The sequence below is a fragment of the Heterocephalus glaber genome, unplaced genomic scaffold, assembly GCF_053883595.1.
Source record: "Heterocephalus glaber isolate CG9 unplaced genomic scaffold, H.glaber_assembly_v1.0 deba00001428, whole genome shotgun sequence".
NCBI lineage: Eukaryota > Metazoa > Chordata > Mammalia > Rodentia > Bathyergidae > Heterocephalus > Heterocephalus glaber.
Genome location: NW_028258293.1, coordinates 20540054 through 20567567, shown reverse-complemented (window position 1 = coordinate 20567567; position 27514 = coordinate 20540054). Strand labels below are relative to the sequence as shown.

Here is a 27514-nt window from a genome sequence, read left to right as displayed (position 1 = left end):
AAATGTGTATTAGTTGTGGATCCTGGATTCAAAGAATCAGAATAAATGTATGCTGTGGCATCAGTGATCAATTGGAAATTCAAATGATTCTACTTGAAACTGTATAAAAATAATTGTTTCTATTTACAGAAAAAGATCTACAAAGATCAGATGGAATACATGTTGCAGAATCATGTGTTTCCTCTGTTCAGCAGTGAACTAGGCTACATGAGAGCAAGGGTATGTTTTAAAGCTGCATTTTTTTATATTTATTTCTCATAATAAATGGATTTTTCATTTAAAACTTCTGTTTAAATCTTGAAATGGCTGCTGTAATGTGTGCATAGTTTCCATCTGTGTCTGGTAGCAGTATCTGTCTGTGTTTTGCATTCAGATCTTGCTATCCACACAAACATCATGCAGCCAGAGAGTAACTTAGGATCATAGTACTGGTTTAGTGTTGTCCTTTTGGATACATTTACCACTGGCCAGCCTCCAAATTCCCAAACACAGAATTCTGGAAAGAGATTAGCTTGGGGGAATTTATTGTAAGGTATCTAAAGTCACTAACTTTGTTCTTTAAAAAGGCTTGCTGGGTACTTCACTATTTTTGTGAAGTGAAGTTCAAAAGTGATCAGAACCTACAAACAGCATTAGAGCTGACAAGAAGATGTCTGATTGATGATAGAGAAATGCCTGTTAAAGTGGAAGCGGCCATTGCACTCCAGGTGTTGATCAGCAATCAAGAAAAAGGTAAAGAATTGATAATGTCAAGAATAATGAGAATGGGTAACCCACTTTCTGGTCCCCCTTCTGTCTCTCTTAGGCAGAAGCTTTCTTAATCTCAATAAATTTTTCCTACTCTTAAAAAAAAAAGAATAACACATGTCTTTACCTATGATTGTATATGGAATAATTGAAAGCTATCTTCCTGTTTATGTGAAAATACTTTCTATATATTTGATTTTCATTGAGGACCCTCAGAGAGGCCCTCTCTGTTGTTCACTTCTGCTCTATCTTCTGGGGCTCATAACCATGGCCTTTATGGCCCCAGAGGCGCCTCTGCAGCACTGATTCTGATACCTCGAGACTGGCAAGCTCTAGGGGCGCCATTGTCCACGGGATGGAGGTTTCCTCTACCATGTATTTGATACTGAGATTGAATGTATCTCCCCACTAGCTAAGTGCTCTACCACTGAGCTATATCCCCAGCTGCAGAGTACTTAAAAATTTTTTTTGTTTTAGTACACGCTATATAAGGTTTTTAAAAAGATTAGGGTGCCAAAAAATATTTCTTTCTCTTACAGCTAAAGAATATATCACACCATTTATCAGACCTGTAATGCAGGCTCTTCTTCATATTATAAGAGAAACAGAAAATGATGATCTTACCAATGTAATTCAGAAAATGATCTGTGAATATAGTGAAGAGGTTACTCCTATTGCAGTAGAAATGACACAACATTTGGTATGTGCTTTGAACCTATGATTTTTGCAAATACTTTATTTTACTGAGAATTGGTCGGGAATGAGACAGGGTCTTACTACGTAGCCCAGGCTGGTCTCAAACTCCCTCCGATCCTACCTCAGCCTCTCTATATGCCACCATGACTGGCAAGTATTTTAATTTAGTTCTCAGTATGTTGCAGGGAATGCACAAGTAGCTTTACTTAGGTATAAAGCAGATATTTCATAGAGCTTACCATGTAGCATGTCTCTGGACAGGAGCAAACTGTAGACAAATTTTCCTCCAGAGCATAATACACATAGCCTGGAGTCCAACTGCCAGTATAGTCCTTCTTCCCAAGTAAGTCCTGTTGACCCTGGTCTTTACTATCTGCACTGTTACCAGCACTCTGCTTTTCTGAGCTCTGTCCAGAATCTCCCATCAAGTTCAGGTCACAGAATTCTGGGACAGCTTCTCCAACTGGCATCTCCAAACTTTTCTAAACTCCTTCTGCAAGCCAGTTCCAAAGGCTTCTGAACCACATGGACAGGTAGGGTCATAGCAATGACTTCACTTCTCTGGTACTAAAATCTGCCTTACTCACTTTCTCATCATACTCTCAGCTTTAGGAAGGAGTGGCTTATTTGGGCTCACAGTTTGCAGATTTCAGTCCATAATCGGCTAGCTCCAAGGCAAGGCAGGATGGTGTGGCAGAGAGACATGGGGGTTGTCCTAGAGCTGCTCATGGCATAGCAGCAGGAAGTGGAGAGTATCAAAGGAGGGGCTGGAAAGGGCGCTTCACCCTTTGTGTCACATCCCCTATGACTACCTCTTCCAAGCAGTGGAGAAAGTCAGCTGAAAGCCCATAATCCAGTCACTTTTCAAGGGTCCTGCTTATGATCACATGAGGCATTAGGGGGATATCTACACATCAGTCCTTACATGCCTCCTCCAGGTCTGCTGGGACCTAGCTGTCCTTCCTGGCCTCCACGAGGCCCCTGTGGCACCTCCCATTGTTCCTTAAGCACTGGGGCTGCCTTGTCATTCCTCACCTTCCAACACAAGAGCCTTCTGAGCACTCTCAGGATCCAAGGGCCACCCTGAGGCACGAGGTGCTGCATCTCTGCCAGTACCCAAGCAGCCTTGCCTGGGACCCCCGAGAGCACAGGTCTCTAGAGCTCCCCCAGTGCTAAATCCCATGTCCCAGAAGAGTAGGGAGTTGAGCCTCCTGGCTAAGACTTCTTGGCTGTAGTTGAATTTGTGTATGCACAGATATGGAGCTTCCTCCTCCCCAGTGACTTGGTGGCTTCAAACCACATCTTGGGTGATTCTCAGGTGACAGCACCACCAGCTGTATCTACCCAAGGAGATAAGCCAGTTGGGGAGCAGGCACCTTGGGGGTTGGTTGCCCTCCTCATTCCTTTTCCCAAACAGAACACTGGCACCAAGTATGCTTCTGGTTCCAATTTCTGGAGACCTAGCACTCAAATGGCCTCCTGAGATAGAGATTTCCAGCCTGAAGACTCTAGGAAGAGGCACAGTATGTTCCTGATAGCATATTCCTATAAAGAAGAACTGTTATTGTCAAACTGCATTTTGTCATTGTTATACACATAATTATTTGGTGGCAAAATATAAAATCACACTGAAAAATATAACCAGTAATCACTCAGTTTTTACTGAGCCCAGGGCCTTCAAACTGAGCTATATCTCCAGCCCTTTATATTTTTTTAAATTGAGACAGAATCTCAGTAAGTCACTAAGGTGCCCAGTCTGGGCTCGAACTTGCAGTTTTCCTGCCTCTGCCTCCCAGAGTGCTGGTGTGTTGGTTACTTTTCTCTTGTTGAGACAAAATACCCGATACCCAAAGTTAAAGGGGAAAGGGTTTATTTAGCTCACAGTTTATAGAGTTTTCAGTCCATAATCAGCTGGTTCTAAGGCAGAGTGGCACATGGCAGAGGGCTGTCATGAGGAGAAACAGTTCATGGTTCCCACCTGGTAGCAAAGCAACAAGGGAACCATAACAGCATCTTTCTGCCCCTTTTATCTTATCCAGCCTACTTGGGGCAGGTAGCACTCACATTCTTAATCCTAGTGCCCTTGAGCCTAGCATTGCATCATGAAACAATTCCAGTGTCACACACTCTAAATCAAGCCATCTCTAAAAAAGCCTATGACACCACATGAGGTTTTGGAGGGACATCTAGACACAAACTGAAACATTCTGCCCCTGCCCCCCCACCCGGAGACTCATGTACATTCCTTTACACAAAAGACATTTAGTCTATCTCTAAGAGCTGCCAAAGTGCTAAGTTTCAGCGCTATTGAAAAGTCCAGTCTCCTCTGAGATTTAAGGCAAATTCTTAGCTGTAAGCCCCTGAATAAATGAAAAAGAAAGTTAAATACTTCCAGCATTCAATGGCACAAGATAGACATTTCCATTCCAAAAGTTGCAAACTGTGGGATAACAAGGAATGGGAACAAAGCAAGTCCAAAATCCATCAGGACAAACATTAAATCCTGTAGTTCTGCTTCCAGCATCCCCAGCAATCTGTGACAAGTTGTGAACTCCAAAGGGCTTGGGTGGCTCCGCCCCGACAGTACTGCAGGTGGTTATAGCTCCTGTGGCTTCTCTCTTCGGCCAGCTCTGTTTCTTACTTGCAGTTTTCCTCAGACGATCCATGTTCCTAGCTTCTCTGAACTTCTGGGCTCTTCACTGTACCTTCAGCCTCACACTCACAGCTTCACACATCGCCCTCTCAGGGGCACACTGCCTGGCCTCCCAGACCGCCTTCTGAAATCTGAGTGGAAGCTTTCCTGACCCCGCAACTCTTGCATTCTTCATGTTAAAACCAGCACCACATAAATGGTGCCATGGTCTATTGCCAGCTGGAGCAAGTAGCCAGGCTTCCTTCTCTCTTGGCTATAGAGATCCAGTGCTTATGAACCAAATCCCAAGGACAATTTTACTAGGCCACAGTCATTCTGAAACTTGGTGTCCTGGAGCATTCTTCTCAAAGCAAGGTCCATCTTTGCAGTCTACAGCTTTACTGGAGCTTCCTTTCTGGCCAAAATCAAAACATTTTAAATCATTCTGCTGGGCTCTCATACAGTACAGCCTAAGGTGTTCAGCTCTACTTTTTCAGCTGGTGTCTCCAAATTTTTCCAACCTCTTCCCACAAGCCATTCCTAAAGGCTCCTGAACCACATGGTCAAGTATAGTCACTGCAATGACCCTACTTCTCTGGTACCAAATTTCTGTAATACTTAGCACGCAGAGTTAAAGGGGAAAAGGTTTATTTAGCTCAGTTTGTGGAGGTCTCAGTCCATAATCAGCTGAGTCCAACTTAGGGTGGCACATAGCACAGGGGAAACAGTTCATGGCTCACACATAGCAAAGCAACAAGGGAGATTTATGTAATCCTCATAATATTTTGTGAAATCTGAAATCCTCCAAATGACATGTCAGGAGAAAGATCAAGAAAGAAATCAAGTACTAGCTTGTTTAAGATCACCCAGTGAGTGGGAGAGAAAGACTATTTGATTATAAAGTCCAAGCTCTTAATTATTATTAATCAATTTGGAGACGCTGATGTGCTATGCTATCCCACTGAAAACATTTTTAAAGTCTTGCTGGGTGTGGTAGTGCAGATTTGTAATCCCAACACTCAGGCTGAGGCAGGAGTATCACTGTGAGTTCCAGGCCAGCCTGAACTACATAGATGCTGTCTGAGAAAACAAACATAAAAATATACAAGTCTTAAGCCAGAACTTTTTTTTCTTCTTGTTATGGGGCATTGAACTCTGGATGTTGCGCTTGCCAGGCAGGCACAATGAGCTAAATCCCTGGCCCAAGCCAGAACATTTTTAAGTGCTTCAGTGACAAACCTGAGTTGTATTCTCTTGACTCTAGGCAATGACATTTAACCAAGTAATTCAGACTGGGCCAGATGAAGAAGGAAGTGATGACAAAGCGGTTACGGCCATGGGAATTCTTAATACAATTGACACACTTCTTAGTGTAGTTGAAGATCATAAAGAGGTAAGAAACTGATTTCAGTGTTGCACAGGTTTTAGAGAATGTCATTTTCACTTGATTTTGGGAGACCCTCTTACATAACTATATGATCATCTCACTTTGATTTTGTCATTTTTAATTATTTTCTTTTGCTTCTGTATAAATTAGTTCTAATGTGCTAGTGGAAGGAGTAGGAAGCAGGTATTTGTTTTACCATCTCTTTATTGTGGGGCTCAGATTTTCTCTTTCTAATAGCTTGTTTCTCAAATCCAAAAGTACAGCTTTCCTCAGGACAGCATATAATTGTTAGTTTTCATTTAAAAATAAATGTTTTTGTTGTTGTTCAAAACATTTGGCAAGGGGATGTAGCTCAGTGGTACAATGCCTGCCTGGGAAGTGCAAGGCCCTAAGTTTGATTCCTTGTACCGAAAAAAGAAAAATAGATCCAAAAATTTTTTTTGGCAAAATAACACATAAAGTTTGCCATTTGAAATTACAGTTACGTGTACACAGTTTACTAGTGTTGAATACATTCAAATCATTTTTGCAACCATCAGAATCTTCCTAGTTTTTTTTTCCTGCTATCTTTTAGAAAAATAAGGGAATTATAATCACAAAATTTTTAAAAAGCAATATAGAGGGGCCAGGGATTTAGGTCAGTGGTTCTGCTGCCTGCCTCGCAAGCACAAGGTCCCGAGTTCAATCCCTGGTACCAAAAAAAAAAAAAAGCAATATAGAGAATAAAGAAAACTGTTAACTACTGTAATGCCACCAGATCACCCAAATTCCTTTCCTTCCTTTCATCCATGTATCCAGTAATAGAGATTGAACCTAGGGCCTTCACACTGAGCTGCATCCCCAGCAAATTCTTGATATTAAGACAGAGTCTCATGCGGGGCCATGGGCCACCCCGTGGGCCCCCCCCACCCCGCACACCGCCGGCCCGCTGACCCACCAGCCCGCGCCCTTGTCCGCGCGACCCTGCAGCGGGCTCCAGCGGCCTCCAGCGGCCAGCACCATGAGCGGCGGTGGCGATGTGGTGTGCACAGGCTGGCTGAGGAAATCCCGCCACCGCTGCCCCCCGCCCCCCAGAAGTTGAGGCACTATGCCTGGAAGAAATGGTGGTTTATCCTGCGGAGTGGCCGGATGAGCCGTGACCCAGATGTGCTGGAGTACTACAATAATGATCACTCCAAAAAGCCCCTGAGGATAGTTTTGTGTTTGATATTAAGACCAGTGAGTGAACCTTTTACCTGGTGGCTGAGACAGAAGAGGATATGAATAAGTGGGTCCAGACCATCTGCCAGATCTGTGGCTTAAATTAGGCTGAGGAAACCACAGACTCCCAGAGAAACATCTCAGCCAGCCATGGCCCACACTCTTCTCCAGCTGAGCTTAGCAGCTCCAGTCAGTACCTGCTCCAAGAACGAAAGTCCTCTGCCCCCTCACACTCCAGCCAGCCAACTCTGTTCACGTGTGAGCCTCCTAGGTCAAACCACATGCAGCCCCCGGAAAATGCAAGGAGTGCCAGCTTTTCTCACGGCACAAGGCAGAAGAGTGACAGAGCCGTGCAGAAACTTGCCCAGAGCAATGGACACTGTATCAACGGGGTCAGTGGTCAAGTCCATGGCTTCTACAGCCTTCCCAAGCCAAGCTGGCACAATACAGAATTCAGAGACAGTACCTATGACCTCCCCCGAAGCCTAGCTTCCCATGGCTGTACCAAGGGCAGCCTTACAAGGTCTGATTCGGATAATGAAGATGTGTACACCTTCAAGACACCCAGAAACACACTGTGCCGGGAGTTTGGGGACCTCCTGGTGGACAATATGGATGTTCCAACCACTCCACTCTCAGCCTTCCAGATCCCTAGGACATTCACGCTGGACAGGAACCACAATGCCATGACAGTGGCCACTCCGGGGGTTCAGCTATAGCTCCCCCTCCTCGGCCCCCCTAGCCAAGTCAGGCAGAAACACCTCAATGGGGCAGCCCTCAGCAGAGACCCCCAATCAGTGAAAATAGCAACACGCTCCCAGCAATGGACAACAGCCGACTCCACGACTCCACCGAGCTTCTTCCTGTGAGACTTACGAGTACCCTCCCCTCAGTGGGGAGAGTGCAGGCCAGTCTGCTGAGTCTACGAGTGAGGGAATCACTTCTTTCCTGCCAGGGAAAACTGTTGTGGGTCGATCGGACAGTACCAGTTCTGAAGACACCTACATGTCCATGAACCTAGGTTCTTCTACCCTGCTGGCCATGGAGCGGGCAGGTGATAATTCTCAGAGTGTCTACATCCCCATGAGCCCAGGGCCACATCTCTTTGACCCACTTGGCTACTCATCGACAGCCCTTCCTGTGCACAGAGGCCCCAGCCAAGGAAGTGAGATCCAGCCACCCCCAGTCAACCGCAACCTCAAGCCTGACCGGAAGGCCAAGCCAACACCACTCGACCTGAGAATGCCATCATCGATGAGCTCCCCTTCAAGTCACCTGTCACCAAGTCCTGGTCCAGGGTCAACCACACCCTCACCTCCAGCTCCTCCCAGTACTGCCATCCCATCTCCACTCAGAGTATCACAAGCATGGGCTCAGGAGATAGTGAAGAGAATTATGTCCCTAGGCAAAACCCAGTGTCTGCATCTCCCGTTCCCAGTGGTACCAACGGTCCAGCCCCTAAGAAGAGCACTGGCAGCGTTGATTATCTGGCTTTGGACTTCCAGCCGGGCTCCCCCAGCCCCCACCAAAAGCCATCCATGTCATCTGTCACTTCAGACCAAAAGGTGGACTATGTCCAGGTGGATACAGAAAAGACCCAGGCCCTGCAGAACACCAGGCAGGAGTGGACAGATGTGCGGCAGTCCTCAGAGCCTTCCAAGGGTGCCAAGCTGTGACATGGGGGCCACCAAGGCCCCAGAGGAGACAGGAGGCAGCATCTCTGAACTGGGTTCCTCCTGTCTCCTCTCCCACCGCTTTGACTCCACTCTGCCACTTGGCCTTCAGAGCATTTGACATCAGGGACCCTCACCTTTCCCTTGGGAAGGGAGGGCCTGATGGGGACATTTCCTCTGCCCCTCTGGGCCCATGTGACTTATCAATACTGGCTGTGCCTCCACCCACCTTAGTTAGGAGCTGCTGCCAAAAAGCTTCTGCCTGTCCTCGAGACCTGACTGTCTACCAGATGCTTGGAGGGAGGAGAACACTGGGCCTCTGAGCCAGACTCTATACCTCATGTGGTCACAGCCCCCACCATCTTCCCTCCACCTTTGGGCTACCTCCCCTAAGTCCCAAGGTGGACAGGCCAGGGAGCCCAAGACCAGCAGACCAAAGTGGACATGGACTTTTTAATCCCTGTTTTTCTTGACGGGGGAGAGGCAAGGCCACCCAAAGATGAAAGGAATGAAGGTCCGAGGTGGTCTTCGGGGACAAGAATTAGATTCCCAAGTGCAGAAGGACAGTTGATATCTTCAGGGGTTCCCTAGTCCAGGCCACCGCCATGCAGGGCCATTGCTGGGGAATGGGAGAGGCAAAAGAATCAAGGACAAAATGAAGGAAAAACTGATGATAGGGAACAGGGCTTGGATTGACAAGGGCGCTGCAGTCAGGCCCCCTCTGACAGTCTGATGATGCCACCCTGGGACAAAAAGTCATCTTCCTGAGCATCCCTCGGGAGGCTTGGGCTGAGCCAGTGACTCATGGTGTGGGAAAGCCAGCATGGTGAGGGCTGGGGGATGTGATGTGGATGGAGGTGATGCAGGGGCTGAGGGAAACTGGGACAGGAGCCCTGGGAATGGGGCAGTGCAGGGACACTGCAGTGAGCGTGGTGCAGCAAGTAAGTTTCTGTAAGGTTGGGCACAGGATGACCCGATGGGAGGCAGGGGTGCAGGATGGAGCAGCTAGGTGCATGGCAGGTGACACGAGGGCCAGTTCTGGGACTGAGAGGATGGCAGGTAAAGCAGGACCATACCTAAGAGATGGGCGGTATGGCTGGTAGCTCCTGCCCAGCTCTGGAGAGAAACGCAGTGGGCCTGGTGTCAAGCCCAGGGTGTGTTCTCAGCTCCTCTTCCCCTCTGTGCCCTAGCATTGCAGTTGCTGTGTTAAACTCAAACTTGCCTATAAAGATGGCTTGAAAGGCCACCAGAGCAGCAGGCATAGGAGATAGGGCGCCACCAGAGCTAGGGAGGGAGATCTGAATTTTTATGTAGAAAGTTCCTGACCAAATTTCCAGGTATTTCAGAGGCAACAGACCAGACAAAACATTTCAGTTTGCCCTGGGGTGAACGACCTTCCTCCAAAAGTAGGACTTCCTACCATGCTTAATGGGAGTGGCTACCACTTACATTCTGGCTCCCAGGAGCATAAAAGAAAAAGACAGTTTCACTAGGTTGCTAAGTTGCTCGGGTGGGTTTGAACTTAATCCTTCTGCCTCACCCTTCCCACGTGTAAGGATTACAAGCATGTGTCACCATGACTGGCTTCATTTTTATTTCCTTTAGATTTTATCTCCAGTAGGAAACAACTTGAGATGTTTCTTTTGCGTTTGTGCTACTTCAATAATATCCATGTTATTTTGAAACAGATTCAAAATGAATTTTTTTCCTTTTTTTGTACCTGGAATTGAACTCAGGGCCTTGTGCTTGCCAGGTAGGTGCTGCGCCACTGAGCTACATTCCTGGCCCAAAATGATTTTGTTTTGGTTTTTTTTGGTACGGGGAATCAAACTTGGGTCCTTTGGGTCCTTACGCTTGTGCAGCAGGCGGCGAAACCACTGAGCTAAATCCCCGGCCCCCAAATGATTTCTTAATAATACTGACATTTATTTTCAAATGTAGTGAGTTACAGTGTACATTACTTTAGAAATTAATTCAGTGTGCTACAATTTCATATGATTTTGTTTCTTCTCTTTTAGATAACCCAGCAGCTTGAGGGAATCTGCTTACAAGTCATTGGCACTGTCTTACAACAGCATGTCTTAGGTATTATACTTCTGATTGTGCTAAGAATTTAGTATTTTTGCATGAATAACCATTTTCCTAATGATTCTGTATTTTTTGTTTTTTTCTTCTGTTTTTTTTTTTTTTTGATTCTGTGTTCTCTTCAGAATTCTATGAGGAGATCTTTTCATTGGCACATAGTTTGACATGTCAACAAGTGTCTCCACAGATGTGGCAGCTACTGCCCCTTGTATTTGAGGTCTTTCAGCAAGATGGCTTTGATTACTTTACAGGTAAGTGAAATCAGCATGGAAAAGGACTCCTCCCTTCATATTTGATTCATTTGTATCTTAACCACTGAACATACACTTGAATTCACCAACTGCTTCAGTGCTTGGATAAATTACCAGTAGCAATTAATGTTCAAAGATGACACGTCATTGATTTCTTTTATGTATTTTGACTCAGTTAACATGTAACTCTATAAATAATAAGGTGTGTATCGTCTTTATTAAATTCAGAGGAATTCGCTTTAATAGGTTTATATTCCTGCATTAAAAATGGATACATCTTAAAAGTGAATGACAGGGCCGGGGATTTATCTCAGTGGCACTGTGCCAGCCTCGAAAACAAGCGCAAGGTCCTGAGTTCATTTCCCCTCACTGCAAAAAAAAAAAAAGTGAATGACAAAGACAAAGTGATCTCATAAATTTTTTTTCAATCTAAGGTAATTTGTCAGAAAATGAAACATTTATATTAGTGAAGCTATATAACTGGTTCTTTTTACTAATACAGATATGATGCCTCTTCTGCATAATTATGTAACAGTTGACACAGACACACTTCTATCCGATACCAAGTATCTTGAAATGATATACAGTATGTGCAAAAAGGTAAGTTATTTTTAGATAATACAAGATTTTACTAAATTTCTGCTATAAAATTATGAAGATACCTGAGATTTATATCATGGGTCTGATAGAATTAAGGGCTTTAAAAGTTATAAACAACAACAAAAAATCTTTGGTTCCTAGATACCACAGTGATACATGTCTCCTGTCTGTCCTCTGACATTTTCTTGGAGTTGTAAATGTTTTGGCTTTTAGTGCCTAGAGTTTACTTTAGTCTAGTTCTCTGGAACCAAAAGGATAGAATCAAAACTTGAAACTTGAAAGGATCAGAAGTGGAATGAGATGTTTTATAAAGGAAATGCCTGGACCTTGCAGTTTTAGGGAGTCTATACAGTAATAATTTAGAAAAACAAAAGATTCTATGACTTGAGTTAGATTTTTTTTTTTTTAATAATCAGAAGTACTCTGCCATTTCCTGAGAAATCAAAGGACAAATGTAGGGTGTATACTACTATTTTAAAAATACTATTCATAATTGGGCATGGTGATGCCCACCTGTAATCTCAGCACTCAGGAGGCTGAAGCAAGAGGATGGCTATGAGTTTGAGGCCAGCTTGGGCTACATAATGAGTTCAAGACTACCCTCAACTACACAGTGAGACCCTGTCTCAAAAAACAAAACTGGGCTGGGGATTTAAGCTCAGTGGTTCCATTGCCTGCTTTGCAAGTACGAGGACCCGAGTTCGATCTCCGGTACAAAAAAAAAACCTTAAAAAACAAAACTAACCGCTGGGGATGTAGTTCAGTGGTACTGTGCCTGCCAGGCAAGCGAAAGGTCCTGAGTTCGATCCCTGTTGTGTGTAGGAGACCAATCAAAATGCTATTCGTATAACAAGATAAGGGATAAATTTTTCCCTATTGTTCAGTTGGGGCAACAAGTATTTGGAGTCTGTCAGTGTAATTGATAATACAGTATTTGAATTTCTAGTAGTGTTGAAAGGAAGGAGGAGGCCATTAAACATGATTTTGCTGCCAGGTATGGTGGATATACCTTCATACTCAGCTGCTGAGCCCAGGAGTTCAGTGCCATCCTGGGCAACATAGTAAGACTCTTATTTTTTAAAAGATTAAAAATTTTAAAAAGAGATTTTCCTCCATAACTTCTTAGGTATATTCATCCTTCACTAGTATCTTTTCTTTTGACAGATGGTCATAACAATCATCTTATTTTATTACTGCCAGTAAATAGTTTATATTAGTGTTCTGGAGCTTAGAGAGGTACATCTATTTTGCTGTTCCAGAACACTTATCCTTATTTTTACAGTTTTCTATTGTTAACTAGCATGTCAAGCCAGTGTTCTTTTATTTCTTATCTAGGGCTTATAGGCCAGTTTTCTGTAGTTAAGAGCCAGATATCCCTGAGAAAGTTTAGGTGTTTTAGCTTTTACCTTTGTATGGGAAGTTAGTGGTAGTTAACCTACTACACTCCAAAATGGCACTTCAAGATTAGGTGGTTTTGATCACATAGACCAGGACTCCAGAAGGCTAGACTATGGGAGAAAGGCAAGCTCCAGATACTCAAAGGTACTTTAGTCAAGTTTGTTCATTGAACATTGCTAGAATACCTTAAGTCAGTGGTGGCATATCTATGGCACACGTGCTGCAGCCAGCTGTTTGTTATCATTGAAAGCTCTAAAAAGGTTCACTGTCACTGCTTTAATACTCAGAGCCTATATAAAAGGAAATTATTTTTCTGATAAAAAGGTCTCATCAAGGGTTGTTGCAATTTATATTCTGTTGATCATCAGGTTCTTACAGGAGTTGCCGGGGAAGATGCAGAGTGTCATGCTGCAAAATTGTTAGAGGTCATCATTCTACAGTGCAAAGGACGTGGCATCGACCAGGTCAGTAGTGTGGCTAACTTTTGGAGTGGGGGAGCTGGGGGTTGAACCCAGGGCCTCCTGCATGCTAAGGACTGTCTACTGCTTGGCTTCATTTTCAGCCCAAGGCTAAGTTTTAATGATTCATATTTGAGGCTTCCGAGACACTCTTCTACTTTTTAGGGGCAGGAGCACTATATGTTCTTCACAGTATTGTTTAAACTACTGGTTTAGGGGCCAGGGATTTAGCTCAGTAGCATAGCACCTGCCTAGCAAGTGCAAGGTCCCAAGTTCAATCCCTGGTACCAAATAAACTATTAGTTTAAAATGTAACCCATAATGATCATATATTTAATATATATGGAAACATGAATGGTGAGTCTTATGGGTATTTTGGTACCAGGGATCGAACTCGGGACCTTGCGCTTTCGAGGCAGGCGGTGGAACCACTGAGCTAAATCCCTGGCCCCTTATGGGTATTTTGTTGGCTTACAGGGTAAACTTTGGCTTAAGGGTTTTTTTGGTACCGAGGGTCAAACTTCAGATCTTGGCACTTGCGAGGCAGGCAGCAGAACCACTGAGCTAAATCCCAGCCCTGGGTTAAGTTTTTTTGATAGGTTAATAAGTAAATTTCTGTGGTCAGTTTTAATACAAGCATTGGGGATCTGTAATTGATCATTGTGGTAAAGTTCTACATTTAATAGCCTAGTGAAGACTTAGTCCACAATTAGATTTCCCAGCAAAATGCCTCAGCAGTAAATACCAGTCATCTAGTGGAGCAAAGGGGTTAATTGAGGCAACAAGTAAGTTAATATAGGTAAAATAGAATCCTATCAGTTGCCATGTTGGATTATCTTGCAATCTTTCTTTACAGTGCATTCCCTTGTTCGTGGAAGCAGCTTTAGAGAGACTGACAAGAGAGGTTAAGACAAGTGAACTTCGAACGATGTGCCTGCAAGTTGCAATTGCAGCTTTGTATTATAACCCACACCTGCTACTCAATACCTTAGAAAATCTTCGCTTCCCTAATAATGTTGAACCAGTTACAAATCATTTTATTACACAGTGGCTTAATGATGTTGACTGTTTCTTGGGGTAAGTGATGTAAATTGGACCTTCATGAAGAACTGCTTGTGGGCCGGGGATTTAGCTCAGTGGTTTCATCGCCTGCTGTGCAAGCGGAAGGACCTGAGTTCAATCCCTGGCACCAAAAAAAAAAATTTACTATGAATGAAGAACTGCTTGTTTAAGGAAATAGAAGAAAATTTTTATTTTATTTTTATTTTAGGCTTCATGACAGAAAAATGTGTGTTCTGGGTCTCTGTGCTCTTATTGATATGGAACAAATACCACAAGTTTTAAATCAGGTTTCTGGACAGATTTTGCCAGCTTTTATTCTTTTGTTTAATGGATTAAAAAGAGCATATGCCTGCCATGCAGAACATGAGAATGACAGTGATGATGACGATGAAGCTGAGGATGACGATGAAACTGGTAAGGAATTTGTAATAGACAGAACTCACCTAGTTAGAAACATCACTGGTCTTGTTTACTAGACCTTCTCTCAGAGAAATTTAGGATCAGAGTGAAATGCTTTTATGTTTGTTCATTCACAGAATGATTCCTTACCTCTTCACTAGAATATAAGGAATTTCACCTGTAACCTCACTTGATTTTAGCCAAAAGGCCAAGAAGCAGTCATCATATAAGGCAGTTCTAAAGATTTGTTTGTTCTATATATGCTTGACACTGTAGATATAACAGAGAATAAGTAGTCATTCTTTTCTTCAGAAACTTTCTGTTCTAGTGGGAGGAAGGTTTACAAAGTTAAATAACCCCGTATATAATAATAGAGTTGGTTCAAGGTGCTAAGTTCATTTAGGAGAGAAAAGTAATTCCTTTAACAGTTGAGGAAGAGTTATAAGGGAGATAATAAAATGGTTTACCATTAACTATATCTTATAAGCTAGTATAATCAGAAGTACATGGATAATAAACTGTGAGGATGACCTGAAGGACTTAACATAGTGTTTGGCACATGGCATTCAATGTTTGACAGAACTAAGCTGGGCATAGTGACACATGTCATTAGTCCTAGCTACTCAGAATGCTGAGATAGGAGGATCACTTGAGCTTACAAGTTTGAGAACTGCTTGGGCCACACAGCAAGACCCCATCTTGGGGGGAAAAAAGGCAGAATAAAAGATATGTGTTGGGGATTTAGTTCAGCGAGCGCAAGGTGCTGAGTTCAATCCCCGGTACCAAAAAAAAAGAATACATATTGTTAGATTAACTAGTATTACAAGATTTATAGTTTTTAATGTCTGAATTTATTGCAGATAACCAACCTGTCATATATTAGTGCTAAAACAAACCTAAACTTGTTTGTGTTATAAAATAAAGTTATTTAGATATTGGCTAATATGTTTTGCATGTGGACACTATAGTCTAAAAGAGTATAAATTGATCAGTGTTATGAAAGATTATTGGAATTGTTTCAAAATAAAAGCTATTGTTTTTGTCTTATCATTTACTAACAGCCTTTTAAAAAACTTTCACAAAAGGTTCTGTGGGTGTAACTTAAGTTATATCAGTCACCTGTATTTAGGCATTTATTTTTTTTTTGTCATCAGTATTTAGTTTGATATATACCACATAGCCCAGAACATACTAAGGGCTTAATCTCAATGTGTGATCGTAGTTCAAACCTCTAGCATTAAGAATACTTCACATCGGACCGGGGATTTAACTCAGTGATGCCGCTGTCTGCCTCACAACCACAAGATCCTGAGTTTGATCCCTGGACCAAAAAATATATATATATATTTCACATCATGCCAGGCATAGTGGCACACCCCTGTAATCCTAGCACTTGGGAGGCTGAGGCAGGAGGATCACCATGAGTTTGAGTCCAGCTTGGGCTACATAGTGAGTTCAAGGCTAACCTGAACTACATAGTGAGACCCTGTCTCAAAAAACAAAACAAACTTTACACCATGTGTTGACTTTCTTAGATGTGTATGAAAATTTTTGCTGAATATGTGTTTAAAACACCAGTTCTAGGAACTTTTGAGATGATTGTTAATTTGTTGAATAACAAACTATTTCAGTGTTATAAAAGTATCTTTTTTATGACTTGGCAGAGGAACTGGGGAGTGATGAAGATGATATTGATGAAGATGGGCAAGAATATTTGGAGATTTTGGCTAAGCAAGCAGGTGAAGATGTAGATGATGAAGCTTGGGAAGAAGATGATGCTGAGGAAACTGCTCTGGAAGGCTATTCCACAATCATTGATGATGAAGACAACCCTGTTGATGAGTATCAGATATTTAAAGCCATCTTTCAAAGTAAGTCAACAGGAAACAATTATGTTATACATAGCAAACAGATGTACACACATGACTGTTTCTGAAAAGACTGGTAATCCTAAGAGGGAAAGGGAGTTGCCAACTCATTTTTGAACTACACTATTTTCCTAGAATGTGTGTCTTTCAGAATTACAAACTAAAAATAATAGGATGATAATAGGAAAATATACTCAGAAACTCAATGGGCACATTACCAATAATTTTGAATATTTGCCTATTCTTTTAAGGGCCTAACAAAAATAAATTCATTCAATTAAATTTTTTCACATATATGTTGACGTACACTTAACCTGTCAGAGAATGTGACTGTTAGTAACATTGTGCTTTTGGAATTCTTGCCGTTTTTTTTTTTCCTATGTCCTAAGATTTTTTGGGTTTTTTTGGGTTTTGGGGGGGTTTTTTTTGGTACCGGGGATCAAACCGGGGTCCTTCTGCTTTCGAGGCAGGGAGCGACACCACTGAGCTAAATTTCCGGCCCTGTCCTAAAGTATTTTAACCAGTTCATTCTAATATTACTAGATTAACACCTTTGACATAATGATTTTACCTTCAAACAGCCAACTTAACCCCAAAATTTTAAGATCATTTATGCCTGGGTAGTCATAGACTTTTGAATCTGTCATAGTGTGTATGGTTTCAGAATATAAGGTGGCACTTTGGTTATCTCTCTCTCTCTTTTTTTTTTTTTTTTTTGGTACCGGAGATCGAACTCGGGTCCTTGTGCTTACACAGCAGGCGGCGAAACCACTAAGCTAAATCCCTGGCCCCCCTTTTTTTTTTTTTTGACGTAACGTCTCTGCTTTTTAGCCCAGGCTGACCTCCAACTCATGGAAATCCTGCCTCAGCCTCTCAAATGCTGGGATTATAGCTGTGCACCATCACATCCGGCAAAATTGACAGTTTGGGGAAATTTGTTGTTTCTCATAGAGTAAATTTGACCATAATTTAGGCTATAATTTTAAAAACAAAAAACTGGAACTCAGTGTAGTAGTGCATACTTAAATCCCAGCACCCTGAGAGGCTAAGGCAGAAGGACCACAAGTTTGAGCCCAGTCTGGGCAATTTAGTAACTTAAGACCTTGTCTCAAAATTTAAAATAGAAGGGCCAGGGATTTAGCTCAGTGGCACCCAGCCTGCCTCATAAGCACAAGGTCCTGAGTTCAATCCCCGGTGCCAAAAAAAAAAAAAAAAAATTTGAAATAGAAAAGAACTGGAGATGTACCTCACTGTTAAGAGCCCTGGGTTCAGTTCCCAGAAATATACACACGTGTGCAGCCATTGCAGTTTTAATTTGAGAATTGCAAGGCTACCTTTCTGTGGAATAACTATATAAGAAAAGAAGAACTGTGAACCTAGGGCCTTGCACATGCTGGGCAAATGTGCTACCATTTAGTTACACTCTAGCCCAAGATATATCAAAGAAAGATTTTTGAGTAGGCAAAGCAAGAAAAGGGCATTTTTTACCATTCACACTTTTCCTGCAACTGCCTAATGCTTAAAGGGGGTGGGCAACATGGTCTCACTATGTAGTTCAGATTTCTTAGCAATCCTACCTCAGCCTCCCAAGTTCTGGGATTACAGACATGTGCCACCACACCCAGCCTAATGCTTAAATTTAGGGACCTGGGAATTCCAACCAAAGTAGCTTTGATCATCTTCAAGTTGCTTAAAATGAAATTGTTTTGGGGGGGGACGACCGGGGATTGAACTCTGGTCCTTGCGCTTGGGCAGCAGGCGGCAAAACCACTGACCTAAATCCCTGGCCCTTAAAATGAATTTTTTAAGAGAATTAGCTACTTTTATTACTGAAGCCTAACTGGTTGTAATGTGTAAGAACTGATTTAGACTATAAAGATAATTAAATTTTTTTAAGCACAAAGATGAACTTTTTTTTTTTTGGTACTGGGGATTGAACTTGGGTCCTTGTGCTTGCAAGGCAGGCAGCGGAACCACTGAGCTAAATCCCCGGCCCAGATGAACTAATTTTTATTCTTCTATATTGTCCATCACAAGATAAATTTTGAAGTTGTTGGAAGCATATAAAATGGATCAGAATGTCATATCAGGTAGGGGAAAAGAAAGGGGAACAGAATAGATAGTAGCTACTAGTCTTTTACTGTTCTTTTTCCCTTGTTTTTGTATTGATAGCTATTCAAAATCGTAATCCTGTGTGGTATCAGGCTCTGACTCATGGTCTTAATGAAGAACAAAGAAAACAGTTACAGGACATAGCAACTCTGGCTGATCAAAGAAGAGCAGCTCATGGTATGTTAGTCAACCACAAGCCCTCTGTGATGTAACTAACGGCTTTATACAGCTTTAGAATCTCATGAAGGGATTTGACTTATTATATTGGCTGTGTAGCTCAGTGGTAGAGTGCTATAATAAGACTGTTTAAACTTTTTTTTGAGAGAGTGTCTTGCTGTATAGTTCAGGCTGAACTCACTCTGTAGCGCAGGCTTGCCTTGAACTTGGAGCAATCTTCCTGTCTCAGCCTCCTGTGCTGGGAGCTACCATGCTGGCAAAACTGCTTAAACTAATGATGGTTTGGCAATTTTGTTAAAATGTAAAAATTTTAGAAGTTTATGTATTTTAAAAGAAAATTTCAGGCATTTCTTTTGAATACTTTAGTGTGTGGGGAGCTTTTAAAATTGTGTATTGTTTGGTTTATTTTGAAGTATTGGGGATCAAAGGTAGGGCCTTGAGCATGCTAGGCAAGTGCTGACCACTAAACTATACTCTGATCTCAGCATGCATTTTTAAAATACACACTTTAATTATATACAGCGTAACTGTACCCAGCCAACTTTATAATCATAGTCAAAGAAGGGTCCTCTTAGTTGGGTGTGGTGATGCACACGTGTTATTCCAGCACTCTGGGAGGCTGGTGGAGGTGAATTGCAAGTTCAACTCCACCTGGGCAACTTAGTGACTTAGCATGACCTTGTCTCAAAAAAGGATGTGGGGCTGGGGATTTAGCTCAGTGGTTTCACTACTTGCTGCGCAAGCGCAAGGACCCAAGTTCGATCCCCAGTACCAAAAAAACGGATGGGGATGTAGCTCTGTGAAGGCCATGGGTTGAATTCCCAGTTTGGGTTGGGGGCCTCTTTATAAATAAGGCATAACGTTTTGTATTGTCTGCATTTGATTTGTTGCATTTTTCCTTTTTGAGATGAGTCCTTACTGATAAATTTGACTCAATATGGGAGTTTTACTTTTTGGTACGGGGGATCGAGCCTGGGACCTTGCACTTTCGAGGCAGGCAGCAGAACCACTGAGCTAAATCCCTGACCCAGGTTATTGGTTTGTTAAATATTGTCAGTTCCTCCCCCTATCCAAAGTAGTAAGACAGGAATGCCCTAAGAAACTTTCATTTATTTGTTCTCTAGAATCCAAAATGATTGAGAAGCATGGAGGATACAAATTCAGCGCTCCAGTTGTGCCAAGTTCTTTCAATTTTGGAGGCCCAGCACCAGGGATGAATTGAGTTATCATTTTCTTTCCTGCTGTGTGGTTGTAGTGAAGAGCTTGTGTTCCTCCTTGTAGTGGTTCCAGAACTGGTTCGTGTTATCTACTCTAAACTAATTGATCAATAGATGGACAAAAAAAAGAAGAAGAAAACCCAGGAGTTGGGACCTGATCATGCAACCTGGCACTGGATGAGAAACCAGAGGGATTGGGGGGGAGGGTAACTAGTGAGTATTTTCTTTATTTTTTGAAGAAAGTAAGATCCTGACTGAAGCTTCAAGTGACACTGTCGAAATCTGAAACAAGAGGGGATGTCATGAAGGCAGCTTTTCTTTTTCTGAGGAAAAAAATAGGCATGGGCTACAGGACTATTTAAAATGTCTCATTTACAGTATAAAAAAGCTCAAAGGTAGATGTAATTTTTACACCTATGAGTGTTTGTCCAATTTCTGTCTCCTCACCATTGGATATCCTTTATTTGTAAATAAGGTAAGGTAATCTGATAGCCTTATTCAGTCTTCATCATTTTCATTCATCAAAGATTGTTCCTATGTAGATTATTGGACATTTATTGTAGCACTACATAACTGATTTAAAAATCTGTAAATGAATTAGCACTTTCATATTGAAACAAGCCTGCTAGCCTATGTATAAAAGCAAAAATGTTTGCTGTTTATAAAAGGGATATAATGGGGTGGGGGGCAGGGGTAATTTGAAGTTATTAATTTAAAAATGAACTAGCAATTTTGTACCTAGTGACTTTGTGGTGCACTCACCTCTGATAGTGACTTGAATTCGGTATGTAAAAAGGGGTTAGTGATATTTCATTGCTGCTAAAAATGGCAATTCCCTCTGTGTCCTGTTTTTTTTTCTTAAAGCTCTCAGTGTACAAGTGGATATCTGGATACAAGACCTTACTGTAACAAATAAGAAAAGTGGTATCTAAAACATGTAAATTGGATATATAAAGTTCTGCTCTTAAAAGAGTTGATCTTAGAGTATGGCTAAACATCTATATATGCAATCTATTAAAAAGGAACTTAATTCGGCTATTATGTCTTGATTTGGTTACAGCTTTGTTCCTAATTATAATTTCCCCCTTCATTGGCCTGTTTTTATCCTGCACCTAGAAAGAGTGCACAGTGCACACTCAAAATTTGATATTTTAACACTGGCCCACTCTCCTTTCCCTATCCCCTCTACCCTCTTGATGATTGTGGTATCTGATCATAACTAGATGGGCTGAAGGCACATGGTTCCATCCAAAAACCACTACTGATACCACAAAAACAAGCCAGCAGCAAGACAGCGTAGAGAGGTTGGATTGCTTCCCTCTCTTCCTAACTGCATGTTCAAAAATAAGCCTTTATTGATCTTTAAACATTTGTCAGATGAGTCATACATTGGGTTATTTTTTATACACATGTATTCACAATATTTCAAATTGAAAGCAACATTTCAATTGATTGAAAACTATTACATGCTGTTGTCTAAAACAGATTAGAAAATTTGTAACTGTAAAGATGAAATGCACATATTGATATTTAAAATGCATAATTAAGAAAACCTGTTGGTGGTGTGTTTTTCTTGTATACCAATAATTAAGCCACTATTGTCAGCACTGTTCTGTTTTCTATTTTAACACTGAAGGAATGAAAGTATTTCTTAATTTATGAATTTATTACTAAAATCTTAGCAAAAAGAAAAAAATTGTCTAAAATGTATGGGTAAAAAACTGTTAATCAAGTGTTTCTACTCCTGCCCCCCATGCTGGACACCAACTGTATATCCTAGGTTGCTTAAAGGAATTTCATTATTATATAAAATCAATAAAATAAAAATGGAGTAGTTGTATATATGCAACATTGTGTACAGAGGGGAACTATTGAATAGTATTAAGATTCTTGTCTTCCCCTTTTTTTGGTCCCATAATACTTAGTCTACTTTTTTAAATTTCAGACTTCGCTGCTCTTTGAATTGATACTTCCAATTTTCACATTATTGTTATTTGAAAACCATATATAATAAAGGTTTTAGTTATTCCCATGCACAGAATGAAAATTCTCATTTGCTGAGGTTGATCTGAGAAAATGTATTGGCATTCAGAACAAGTTTTATTGTGGGCCAGGCATTTAGCTCAGTGGCACCGCACCTGCCTGGCAAGCATGAGTTTGATTCCCGGTGCCAAAAAAAAACTTTTATTGTGTCCTGTGTCAAATAATCCAACTCATCTCCATTTAGAGATTTATTTATTTATTTATTTATTTATTTATTTAGGTACTAGAGATCAAACTCAGGACTGACTCTGGTGAAGCAGTCCATTCACAGATATTTTGGGGGGGAGGGTACTGGGGGTCAGACTTGGGACCTTGCACTTACGAGGCAGGCAGCAGCAACACTGAGCTAAATCCCTGGCCATTCACAGATTTTAACATGGATATAGACCTTATACTGAGTTGAATTGTTATTTCTATTGTAATCAGATATATAGGTCAGTTTTCATGACTTCCTTAAATTTAACATTAGATTACAATTTTGGAGTTTTGTAATGTTGAGGATAGAACCCAAAGATTATTGAGTTATATCCCCAGCCCTCTGTTTTTAAATTTTTTGTTTGTTTTTTTTTTTTCTGGTATCAGGGATTGAACTCATGACCTTATGCTTACAAGGCAGGCACAGTGCCACTGAGGTAAATTCCCAGGTGCCCCCCCCCCTTTGAGGCAGGGTCTTGCTATATATTCAAGGTTGGTCTTGAACACACTGTAGTCCAGGCTGACCTCGAACTTGCATCAATCCTCATGCCTCAGTCTCCTGAGTGCTGGGTCTACAGGTGTGCGCCACCACAGCCAGCTATATTTTAAATTCTGAGACAAGGTCTTACTAAGTTGTCCAAGCTGGCCTTGATCTTGCCCTCCTACCTCAGCCTCCAGAGTAGCTGTAATTACAAGTGTGTGCTACATGCCTATACAATTAGTTTCTTACAGATTGTAAATTGGGACATGTTGGAGTTGCTGGTTGAGGATGTAGGACATTTAGAGACTTTACAAAAGTGTTCATAATTAGACTTTACTTTTTTCTATTTTCCCTATATAGCCTTTGCCAGCGTTTTACAACCTTATTATCTTTATTTTTTGGTACCAGGGATTGAACTCGGGTCCTTGCTCTTGCGAAGCAGGCGGTGAAACCACTGAGCTAAATCCCCAGCCCTTATTATCTTATTTTAGAGGTACCCTATTGAGAATAGTGGGCTGCTGTACTTAGCTCAAAGAGACCAGAGAATAAAGAGTAGCCAAACTACATATCCTGCTACTCATATTCAGTCCCAGGTGGAGCCCCTGAAGCAAGCATAAGGGAAAAAAGGCATTAAGAATGAGCTAAATGGGCCGGGGATTTAGCTCAATGGTTCGGCCACCTGCCTTGCAAGCTCAAGGTCCCGAGTTCAATCCCCGGTACCAAAAAAAAAAGCAAAACCCAAGAATGAGATAAATGTCTTATGTATGAGCATACACTAAAACAGTAGGTCCTGAGTCCGATCCCCAGTATGAAAAAAAACCAACTCACCCTTGTTTTGAACACATACAATCTTGCTTTCTGAAACAGTCCCGGAAATCCCTTTCTCCTGAGTGTATTTAGTTGCACTCTTGTGGCTGCATTAATGTCCCAAATTGAATTAAAACATTTACTTTTCGTGGTCATTTTGACTTCAAAGAGCCAGAAGTTACATAGTGCCACATGGCCACATGTAATGAATAAGGTGGCTGAATGAAACACTTATGTTTTTATTTGACAGAAATTGCTATACCAGAAGTGATACATGACAGCATTATGATGGAGAATGAACTGTTGGCCCATTTCTCAGGCTGTTTTCTATACACACATTTTTGGGTTTTTTTCAGTACTGGGGATCAAACTCAGGACCTTGCACTTGTGAGGTAGACACAGTGCCACTGAGCTAAATCCCCAGCCCCAACACACATCATTTTTTAAAATTAAGCCCTTACAACAAACATTCAGAGTTCACCATAGTGTTCCTGGGCACAAACTTACTTTGCACAATTCATTGTCAAAAAAGATCAGGCCAGGGGCTGGGGATTTAGCTCAGTGGTTTCGCTGCCTGCTGCGCAAGCGCAAGGACCCAAGTTCGATCCCCGGTACCAAAAAAAAAAAAGATCAGGCTGGAGGGTATAGCCTAGTAAGTTGCTGGCATGACCTGTGTTAAGGACTTGGGTGCAAACCCAGTATACCACCATCACTGAAAAAAAAAAATTGTTTTACACATGAGAATTGGGTAATTTCCATTGAGGAGGACTCAACCTTGGTCTTAGGATCATAACCACAGACTCAAATATCATTGTTCATGATCACATTTCTTAACCCATTTATGCCTAGTGTTCCAAGTTTGGAGTGCCACAAACAATGGAACATAATAAAAGTTTTTCTCTTCAAGTTTTTGTTCCTTGAATTTTTCTGGTTAACAATTTAATGCAAAAAAATTTTTAAATTGTAATCTTTGGGATAAATTGATTAAAACTGCAATTTGAAGCTGCAGAATTGTGCAACTCTTGAAATTCCCAAATTGCTTTGTTCTAGTCACAACTTGTATTAAATTTAGCACTGTCCTCATGTTCAAATCTGTTGGAATGCTTTGAGAAAAACCATAGTTAAAACTTGCCACACATTGTTAGAAAAGTTCAGTGCACTGTTTTTCCTATTGAAGGTCCTTTCTATTGGGTGGTACTTGGAAGCAGCATTCACTATTTTTTGAACACATCTCTAATTTCAGTGTTAGCAAAATCATCTGTGACCCATTTATCAGTGTCTGCAGTGAATTCCAGCTTTGATCCTTGGGCTTTTATCATTTGCAATAGTATTTTATACTTTGGCTCATAGTAAAAGATTACAGGTCAGTTTATAATGCTTTTGGTGATAGTACTGTAGTTTCTGTTGGAGGATAGGTAAAGTTACCTAAATAAAAAAAGACCAACAAGCTAGAGAAGACTATTATATTATAAACATAAGGGTTAAGTTAACCAAGATACATCATGTAAAGGTACAGGATCCCAATGATGAATGTAACTGTATTGTATACCTAAAATGTACCAATAAACTTAATGGAAAACAACAAAAACCATAAGGCTTAAGTTGATGTTTGGAGCTCCCAAGACCAAAATTAACAGCAGTAGGAATCATGTTAGCCTTGTGATAGGAATAAAGAAATTTCTGTGTAAGGTTATTATCCCTCTCCAGATTTCTAAAGTGCAAGTAATCACCTTTATGTAGCTACAGATTCTGCTTCCTTTTGTACATTGAAATTTGTCAGTTACACTTGCTGGGTGTGGTGGCACAGGCTTGGATAGGAGGACAGCTGTGAGTTTGAGGGCAGTCTGGGCTATATAATGAGTTCAAGGCCAATCTGAACTACATGGTGAGCTCTCTCTCAAAGCAAAAAATAAACTTGGTATCTCATTATAAGTAGATTCCAAATTTAGAGGTGGTAAAATTTTAAAAATCTATCTTGGAAACAAGGTAACTTCACCATACCTCAAGAACACAAAACTTAGGCTGGGAATTTATCTCAGTGGCTCTGCTCCTGTCTCACAAGTGTGAGGTTCTGAATTCGATCCCCAGTATCCCCCCAAAAAGCCCCCACAAAACTTTACCACTGCTATTCAACATGACATAGAAAGTTCTAGCCAAGACAAGACAAAAAGGAAAAAAAAAGGTATCAGCCAGGGATTTAGCTCTGTGGCACTGCACCTGCCACACAAGCACAAAGTCCTGAGTTCGATCCCTGGTACCAAAAGAAAAAAAAAAAGGCATCAAGATTGGAAAAGAAGTAAAACTTTACAGGTAAACATAAAAACTCCTAAGAAGCACATGACAAAATGATATCAAGGTTCCAAGATACAAGATCAATACACAAAAATCAGTTGTACTTACTTGCATCAGCAATAAACGAAATTAAAATACCATTTTCACAGCTGGGTGTGGTAGTGCACACCTGTAATCCCAAGACTTGGGAAGCTGAGGCAAGAGGATCACTACAAGTTTGAGGCCAGCCTGAACTACATAGCAAGACCCTGTCTCAAAAAGTAAAATAATTGTGAATACAGAAGTATAAACTCATAAAACTAGAAAGCACTATTGAATGAAGTGCATAGACATCTGTGTTCATGAAATTGGTCCCTTAACTCACATAGCTCCAAATTTAAAATGGACCAAACATCTAAATGTAAAGTATATGGGCTGTATCAAAATTAAAATTTTGTGCTTCAAAGGACAATGTTAAGAAAAAGGAAAGATAACTGAAAGAATTGGAGAAAATATTGACAAAATCATGTACTTGTCAAGGGTCTAATATCCAGAGTATGTAAAAACTTGTGAAAGGCTGTGGGTTCAATTCCCAGTACTGGAAGGGAGGGGAAAAAAAGGCAAAGAATCTGAGTATACATTTTTCCAAAGATACAAAAGTGATTATTATCAGGAAAAGATGTTCAACATCGTTTTTTTTAAGGACAAGGGCTGGCAGTGCATGAAATCCTGGGTTTGATATCCAGCACAACACCAAAAAAAAAAAAAAAGACAATTACAAGTATTGGCAAAGATACAGAGAAAACAGAACAGAACAGAAAAATGGTCATCTATTATGGAAAAGAATTAAAGAATTTGGTAGTTCCTCCAAATGTTGAAAATAGTGTTAAAATATAACCCAGCAATTCCATCCCATATACATCCCCACAGAAAAAAAAACTTGTAAAAGAAGCTGGATATGATGGTACAGGCCTATAATTCTAGCATTTAGGAGGCTAAGACAAGGGTATCATGGGTTTGAAGCCAGCGTGTTTCGAACAAAACAAACTTGGATTAAAATGTGCATAGCAACATTGCTCCTAATAGTCAAAAGTGGAAATAAATACCCATCAATTTGTTATCAATTTTTCTTTCCTCCGGGTGTTTTGAAGACAACAAAGAATGAAGTCTATGAAAAGCAGTGGGGACTGAACTGGGTATAGTTTATTAGAACAAAGAAAAGCTCTCACTAGCTGATAGGGGCTCCAAGGAAGGATGCCATGGAGGGCCTAAGTTCAGGGGTTTATATGTAGACTTTGGCATGAAAATGAAATAATGTACTTGCCACTTTTGGCCAGGCTTCTGATGTCTAAAGGGCAAACTTTTTTTTTTTTGGTACCAGAGATCAAACTCAGGATCTTGAGCTTGCAAGGCAGGTGCAGGAACCACTGAGCTAAATCCCTGGCCCAAGGGCAGACTTTTCTAACATCCCAACTCTTTAGGGCTATTTCTATCTAAGCCCTTGTCTATTGAAATAATGTAGTTGCTGTTTTTAACTAGGTCTTTGACTTCAGGAGGGCTGACTTCCCTTTTAGTCTTGGAGCTTATTTCAGTTTATTTAGGCCCTTATTCTGTCTTGTTTTTTGTTTTTTTTTTAATTTCCTAGTCTCAGTACCCTCACAACAGTGGTGTCCCTAACTGCTGTTAGGGTTGAGGGGCCCTTAGTCATTCTAGCTGCTTTCAGCTGAGGGAGCATTGACAGGGTGGCAGACAGGG

At 41.2% G+C, this 27514-nt stretch overlaps 2 protein-coding genes, 1 non-coding gene and 1 pseudogene across 5 annotated transcripts in view; 3 read left to right on the top strand and 1 right to left on the bottom strand.

Annotated features, from left to right (window-relative positions):
- Ipo7 (importin 7) overlaps nucleotides 1–21003 on the top strand; it is a 60083-nt gene extending 39080 nt beyond the window's left edge. Inside the window, exons 13-25 of the mRNA XM_004851403.4 lie at nucleotides 130–219; nucleotides 567–732; nucleotides 1287–1447; nucleotides 5340–5468; nucleotides 10354–10420; nucleotides 10546–10671; nucleotides 11174–11271; nucleotides 13038–13133; nucleotides 13984–14204; nucleotides 14398–14603; nucleotides 16253–16459; nucleotides 18629–18745; nucleotides 19870–21003. Coding sequence (XP_004851460.1) covers nucleotides 130–219; nucleotides 567–732; nucleotides 1287–1447; nucleotides 5340–5468; nucleotides 10354–10420; nucleotides 10546–10671; nucleotides 11174–11271; nucleotides 13038–13133; nucleotides 13984–14204; nucleotides 14398–14603; nucleotides 16253–16459; nucleotides 18629–18745; nucleotides 19870–19967 — 1782 coding nt within the window. The 3' untranslated portion in view covers nucleotides 19968–21003. The remainder of the gene's footprint in view (nucleotides 1–129; nucleotides 220–566; nucleotides 733–1286; nucleotides 1448–5339; nucleotides 5469–10353; nucleotides 10421–10545; nucleotides 10672–11173; nucleotides 11272–13037; nucleotides 13134–13983; nucleotides 14205–14397; nucleotides 14604–16252; nucleotides 16460–18628; nucleotides 18746–19869) is intronic.
- The window catches only part of LOC106009942 (uncharacterized), a 132164-nt gene that overhangs the window by 18386 nt on the left and 86264 nt on the right, over nucleotides 1–27514 (bottom strand). The gene's annotated exons all lie outside the window — the stretch shown is intronic.
- Nucleotides 309–492, top strand: LOC147828001 (small nucleolar RNA SNORA23). Its single transcript, XR_015451522.1, has one exon. It is a non-coding gene; the product is annotated as a small nucleolar RNA SNORA23 (small nucleolar RNA).
- On the top strand, nucleotides 5475–10346 carry LOC106009945 (GRB2-associated-binding protein 2 pseudogene; annotated as a pseudogene).